Source organism: Populus trichocarpa, chromosome 18 (assembly GCF_000002775.5).
Source record: "Populus trichocarpa isolate Nisqually-1 chromosome 18, P.trichocarpa_v4.1, whole genome shotgun sequence".
NCBI lineage: Eukaryota > Viridiplantae > Streptophyta > Magnoliopsida > Malpighiales > Salicaceae > Populus > Populus trichocarpa.
In genome coordinates, this window is record NC_037302.2 from 16,250,966 (window position 1) to 16,258,509 (window position 7,544).

The 7,544-nt window shown below is 32.2% G+C and overlaps 1 protein-coding gene across 1 annotated transcript in view; it reads left to right on the forward strand.

The window, feature by feature from the left end:
• Positions 1-3,287: 3,287 nt before the first annotated feature.
• Positions 3,288-7,544, forward strand: part of LOC18107914 (ABC transporter G family member 11) — a 4,303-nt gene continuing 46 nt past the window's right edge. Inside the window, exons 1-10 of the mRNA XM_024589937.2 lie at positions 3,288-4,308; positions 4,518-4,807; positions 4,992-5,163; positions 5,249-5,371; positions 5,655-5,783; positions 5,970-6,164; positions 6,280-6,366; positions 6,489-6,761; positions 6,902-7,009; positions 7,116-7,544. The exon at positions 7,116-7,544 is cut by the window's right edge and continues 46 nt beyond it. Of these exons, the coding sequence (XP_024445705.2) occupies positions 3,895-4,308; positions 4,518-4,807; positions 4,992-5,163; positions 5,249-5,371; positions 5,655-5,783; positions 5,970-6,164; positions 6,280-6,366; positions 6,489-6,761; positions 6,902-7,009; positions 7,116-7,457 (2,133 nt within the window). The 5' untranslated portion in view covers positions 3,288-3,894 and the 3' untranslated portion in view covers positions 7,458-7,544. The remainder of the gene's footprint in view (positions 4,309-4,517; positions 4,808-4,991; positions 5,164-5,248; positions 5,372-5,654; positions 5,784-5,969; positions 6,165-6,279; positions 6,367-6,488; positions 6,762-6,901; positions 7,010-7,115) is intronic.

The following is a 7,544-nucleotide window of genomic DNA, read 5'->3' on the forward strand; positions in this document are numbered from 1 at the left end:
CTGAAGTTAACAATTATGTAAACTTCTAGTGACTCTAAGATTTATAAGACTCAAACTGGTGATCTTTACAAAGCAAATCTAGAACTTGACCAGTTAACTACACCCCTCATTAATTTTTTTTAAAAAAATCTTAATTCTACGGGTGACATTGTTTTGTTCCCCTACCATCATGATGCGGTGTCCACCTAATTATTGCACCTAATTATTGCTACATCTTATGTACATGTTTAAACTAAACGTTGAGTATTGTGTCATATACACAATTTATAACGTTATATTGTATTGATTTGACACTAAAATAGTTGTGTATTGAATCATTAATAGAACCCAAATAATCTTTAAAGACTAATAATTTTAGATAAATGAATATGCCTACTAATTCAGTGCTAAGCACTCAGCTTCCTCGGGGCTTGGAAGACCCTTCGCTATCGAGGCAGCTGTTACAAATAAAGTAATCTTTCTACTAAACGAAAGGAAAGCCATCCAACTGCTTATGTTTTGGGTTAACAACACATAGCACTCTCAATAAATAAATAAAATATCGTTAGAGGCCTAGTTGTCTACAATGTGATGTGACCTGATTTTGACTATTTATTTATTTGTAATTATTTAATTTGAGTATAAGAATATTTTGTATCAAAATATATCTAACTTGTGTTTTATGATAACTAATATAATTAATTTTATCTGTATTGTTCTCAGTATGTAAAAAAAATGTCATTAGGTCCAACATCAAAGACAAAACTATTTACTAAAATTTGAATTGATATATATATACATATTAAATTCGTTTTTATTACATACGTGTGTGTATTCAACCCAGTTAACTATTTAACTATTTACCAATTAAAATTGAATAAAAATAATATCATTACAAATAAAAAAATATTTTTTAATATATATATATATATTCTCTCCATGCATATTTATTTATTGACATTTTTGAAGTTTAGAATGTCATTTTTTCAATTTGAATATTTTTTAATATTAATTTTTATTTTTTATTGTTGGAATATTAATCATTTTACACTTGTCCTATTTATACATTTTTTTTTGCTCTTATCTTCATTATTTTGTAATTATTTTTTGCAATCTTTTTTTTTTTACATTGTTTTTCAAAAATTATTATACAAAACTAACAATAAATGATATAAATGATGTTTCACCATAACAATTGCAATATTATCCTATTTTTTTACTACATTAAAAATTAATTTGAGATCTTACACGTTTTTATTAACACATATAATCTCCACTTTATTTTATTATATGTAAGTATTGACTTTTTAATTCACAACTAATTTTTTAATCGATGTCAAAAAATATATTAATAACAATTACACATTCATTATTTGGCATTAAAAAAATTTATTTAACCTGAATGCATGTATAGACTTTTTAATTTATAATTATGAATTTTTTTTTCAAAAAAATATTGAAAAAGACTACATGTTTAAATTTTTTTTAGCCAAAAAATAATCCAACTTGCAGCAAAGCATGACTGAAATATCTAGCAAACACTAATTATTGCCATTGTTCTATATAATGATAAATAGACTCATAGTAGAGTGTTATGATTAAGCTAAGAGCCGTTTAATATTGTTGTAACGTTTGATTTTTAAAATACTTTTCGTTGAAAAATATATTAAAATAATTTTTAATTTTTTTTAATATTAACATATCAAAATGAATAAAAAATACAAAAAACAATTAAATTGAAGCAAATACAAAAATAAAAAAAATAATTTTTTTTTCAAAAACATTTTTTTCATATAAAAAATGAAGCTCTAGGTATCATATGAAGTCTAAAGTAAAGTTGAGACTTGATGACACAGTGTTCAGCAGAACATAAAAATAAAAATAAAACTAGGATTTTTTTAAGGTCCTATAGTTATAATCCTAAATTATATAGAAAAACTTTAAAATATTTTGAAAAATCAATAATTCATGAAACTCTTCTGAAAATAACATACAAACTATTTCTACAAACTATTTTCTAATCCGGAACTGATTAGAAAAAAATAATTAAAATAAAAAATATTAAGAAAAGTAAAAAAAATAATATTTTGGATCTAATTTGAGGGTATTTTTTACCTTGGCTAATTCTAGTGAGTTGACTATTAGAATTCAACATTTCACAAAATTTAGAATTCTTCAATACTAAGATTAATGATCTATTAGGAGATAATTAGGTGATTAGATTTATTCATAAGATCATGTAGTTTAGATAAAAATATAACCTTAACTTATTAGAACTAGTAAGAGGCTATTCAAAACCACATTGAACATTCGTAAATAAGAATAAGAAAAGGAAATATTATAATATGGTCGTTAATTTTAGATTTTGTGGGATTAGTTGGGGTGCACATAAATTGACCCGAACACCCATATTAATAATAATAATAAAAAAATATATTAGCTATCTTAGAGTAAAACCTCTGTAGAGAACGTGATATATAGAATCTCCTTGTTGAATTTTAAATCAATGTAATAATCGAACTTAAAGTTATAATTATTTTTATCAAATTAATTATTTGACTATTTTTTTTGAACTTTAATATTTTTAATTTGTTTTTTTATTATTAATTGGCTAGAGGAATTACATGCTACTCGATAAGTTTCAACACCCCTCCTTTTAAGAATCAGTCAACCAAAAAAAAAGAAATTAAGTTTAACTTATTTTATAAATGTTTAGATAATTTTTATTTTTAATCACTATAACAAATAGATTTTTTCATGCCTTCAATTCAATTAAAAGAAGTATCAAAGATTTGTTTATATGTGAGGATGATGTGTGCTTAAAAAATATTTTTGAAAAAAATTAATTTTTTTTAATATTATTAAATTATTTTAATGTGTTAATATTAAAAATAATTTTTAAAAAATAAAAAATAATTTTAATATATTTTTAAATAAAAAAACACTTTAAAAAATAACCATAACCACTTTAACAATCACGTTTCACAGCATTAAAGAGTGAGGTGATGCCCAAGTGATGCGCGTACAAGAGTCGACTCTTCTACTACAAACTAGTCATGATCACTTGATCAAGCTTTAATTGATACAGTTAAATGTACGTACGTACGTGTATGGATGTATAGATGATGAGGCACGTACGTATACGCAGGTTTGGTTTCCAAAATCTAGTTCATAAACGAGTCAATAATAATATTATGTGCTGTGTAGAAGATGTTGGGTTTTCAATGCGGGTGGGTCTTGAATTAAATGCCGCTACCAACACCTGCCAGAAAACATTTATTGGATAATAATGGGAAAAAATGGTAATCTTGTTGGTGCATCCAATATCTGTTAACTCCCTCACTCTGCTCGTCATCTTCTTTCTTTCTTTTTATGAATCCAATCTTCTCTTCTCATTATTGACATTCTAGCAAAACCGCCCATCAGAGCCATAGGAGTATTTCTTACACTACTACTCTACCTAATTCCATGCATCAACTTACTCCTTCGGTTATGTTTAAGATCATTTTTTAATCTAATTAATTCTCGAAGCCAACCAGCTTGCTGAATCTCAAACATGACATTTATATGTGGAGTGCTAGAGAAAAAAAATTGTGTTGCAGCTTGCTGTCAGATTTTGTCACACAACAAAGACGACTAAGCAAAATTAACGAAGTTGTTGATCAGTCGAGGCTCTCTTTGCACGAGACTTTGTGATTTTAACCTGCTTTAGTTATTCCTACCTCAATCGGTCAAATTCATACAATATATACCTCACTACTCTACCTTTGGTTTCTTTATGATCCCCAGACATTTATATATTCTCATCACATCTTTCTTGCCTCCAGCTGCATCCTAATTTGCCTTGGTTCGATCCTCTCTTGCATTTGATCTCTCTCTCTCTTGATCAATACAAGCTATAATATTATCTAAAGGATGGCGAGGAACCCATCAACGAATAAAGTAATAATGGAGATAGAGGCAAGCATACCATCAGGGATTGTAGAGGGAATAGCGGTGGATGGAACAGTGGTAGGAGGTTTGAGTCCTCTGAGCGAGACCCTTTGGAGAGACAGAACGAGCACAGAATTCGTAGGAGATGTGTCGGCAAGGCTTACATGGAAGGATCTGACTGTGATGGTTACCCTCGGTAGTGGAGAAACACAAAATGTTTTGGAGGGACTTACTGGCTATGCCGAGCCTGGAACTCTCACTGCACTTATGGGTCCTTCTGGCTCTGGCAAATCTACTCTCCTTGATGCTCTCTCGAGTCGCCTTGCTGCTAATGCCTTCCTCTCTGGAACGGTCCTCCTCAATGGTCGCAAAACCAAGCTCTCTTTTGGGACTGCTGTGAGTATACAAGCTGTTTCTCTACTAGTTTCATTTCTTCTCTGTTTATTACTCCATATATATATATATATATATATATGCTCTGCTTTTCTAGCTCTTAATTAACTACCTTTTGTACAATATTAATTTTAAGCAATATCATTATTTATTCCAAGAGAGAAATTACTTAATAAATTAATTATAATACCGTTTTGAACTTAATTAATTAGGCGTATGTGACACAAGATGACAACTTGCTCGGTACTTTGACGGTGAGGGAAACAATCTCCTTTTCAGCTCGGCTACGTCTTCCTGATAAGATGCCGTGGTCCGAGAAGCGTGCGTTGGTTGAGAGTACCATAATAGAGATGGGTCTCCAAGATTGTGCCGATACTGTTATTGGGAATTGGCATTTGCGTGGGATCAGTGGGGGAGAGAAGAGAAGGGTCAGCATTGCTCTTGAAATCCTGATGAGGCCCAGACTGCTCTTTCTTGATGAACCAACTAGTGGACTTGACAGGTACATATATATAATTCTATTCTGTTTCCTACCATTTTTCTTTTCTTTTTAATGAGATAATTGTTTTTCCCCTTTTCAATTCCTTCACCAGACTCTAATAATTTTTTTTTTATATATATATATGTATGTATGCATGTATGTATTTATGGAATTATATGTGTGTGTATGTGCGTGTGTGTGGCAGTGCTTCAGCTTTCTTTGTAACTCAGACGCTTCGCGGCTTATCTAGAGATGGAAGAACTGTCATTGCTTCAATACACCAGCCTAGCAGCGAAGTTTTTGAGCTTTTTGATAGATTGTATTTGCTTTCAGGAGGCAAAACTGTTTACTTCGGTCAGGCTGCAGAAGCATACGAGGCAAGAATCCTCTCTCCTTTATATATATATAATCTACATGATCATTTAACTCAAACACTGAATGAGCACCCTTCCTTACGTACAGTTCTTTGCACAAGCTGGCTTTCCCTGCCCTGCTTTGAGAAACCCTTCTGATCATTTCCTTAGGTGCATCAATTCTGACTTCGACAAAGTGAAGGCTACTCTGAAAGGGTCCATGAAACTGCGGGTATAGCATTTGTTCTTATTTAATTATTAATTTTTTTTTTTTTTGGTTTTTATTGAAAAATGAGTTGACTTGTACTAGCAACTTCAGGAATTTACAGGCTAGTTTTATTTTAAAGGAGATCACGCAATATTGATTTGCATCTCTCAATGAAAGAACTGATTGGATTGCCTTCGTTTGATCTATTCTTGCCCATTTTCTCTCTCTCTAAATTTCCCTAGATTTGTTGCTTTAGGCCTGATTGATAATTAATTCTCTTAATTAACTAACTTATGTTTCTGCTCAGTTTGAGGCAAGTGATGATCCTATAGAGAAGATAACCACGGCTGAAGCTATCAGATCTCTGATTGGTTACTATCGTACTTCTCAGTACTGTTATGCAGCAAGAGAAAAGGTTGAGGAGATATCCAAAGTTGTAAGTGTTTTAATTTCGAGGTGCTCCTCCAGTTTGCAATCTGATCAATATTTTCACAGATTTAATTTTAGCAAAGCCTTGCAATTCTCAAACAGTAGCAGCTTATTGCCATCAACTCATTTTTCTCGTTTGTGTACCATTTAAATAGGATTCAAAATTACTAGCTAATTGATGTTGTTGTCGCAGAAAGGAGATGTGCTAGAATCAGGAGGAAGCCGGGCTAGTTTCTTGATGCAGGCCTTTACTCTGACAAAGCGTTCATTCATTAACATGTCAAGGGATTTCGGGTATTACTGGCTTCGACTGGTGATTTATATTGTGGTCACTGTCTGCATTGGAACTATCTATCTCAACGTGGGGACGGGTTACAATTCTATACTGGTACTGTTAATGAAATGTATCAATCCTCTGCTCCTAAGCCTAGTTAGTTGTTATTTACGAGGAGTATATATCTTCTAACTAAAAATATTTGTTTCTCTGGATTAATCCGGAACAGGCAAGAGGGTCATGTGCCTCGTTTGTCTTTGGTTTTGTCACATTCATGTCAATTGGTGGGTTTCCTTCCTTTGTAGAAGAGATGAAGGTAATTAATTACTTTTTTTTTTTAATTTTTTGCTATTGCTCACAAGCTACGTACACTGCCTTATCAAAACTGCTAATTAATAATGATGGCGCTTGCTAGTTGAATTATTTTTCTTTTCGCAGGTCTTCCAGAGAGAGAGGCTAAATGGGCACTATGGCGTGATCGCATTTGTGATTAGCAACACCATTTCTGCAATGCCGTTCCTGATAATGATAACTTTCATCTCTGGAACTGTTTGTTATTTCATGGTTCGCCTTCATCCAGGATTTGAACATTATCTTTTCTTCGTGCTGTGCCTTTTTGCGAGTGTCACCGTAGTTGAAAGCTTGATGATGGCCATAGCCAGCATTGTCCCCAATTTCCTAATGGGCATTATCATTGGGGCAGGAATTCAGGTTTCTGTATATATATATATATATATATATATATATACTGTTTTTTTTTTCTTTTGTTAATATTTACTTGTAGTAAATAAATAAATAAATTAACCACCCTTACAAACACTAACTGCATGTTTTCTTCATGTCATTGTCAGGGAATATTCATGCTAGTATCTGGATACTTTAGGCTCCCAAATGACATACCAAAGCCTGTGTGGAGATACCCAATGTCATACATTAGCTTCCACTTCTGGGCTCTACAGGTAACAGTGAACCTGCATGCATACATTCGTTCATTTATCGATAACATCCTTACATCTGTACGTAGCTGAAAGCAATTAAAGAGGCATGTCTATGTATGCCTTTCAGGGACAATACCAAAATGATTTGAAAGGATTGCTGTTCGACAACCAATCACCTGATCTTCCCAAGATACCTGGTGAGTACATACTGGAAAACATATTCCAGATTGATGTGCACCGGTCAAAATGGGTAGATCTCAGCGTCATATTCAGTATGATTGTCATCTACCGCGTCATCTTCTTTATCATGATCAAGATCAGTGAGGATGTTACCCCTTGGATCAGAGGTTACATAGCAAGGAGAAGAATGCAGCAGAAGAATGGAACTCAAAATACAACAGTTGCTCCTGATGGTCTCACCCACTCACCTTCTTTGAGGAATTATGTTGCCGATCATCGATCCAAATAAAAGGTAGATCAAGGAATGCAAAAAATTAATGGATTAATGTATCATGCTCAATTTCTTCCAGTTTAAACAGACGATATTGATATTGAT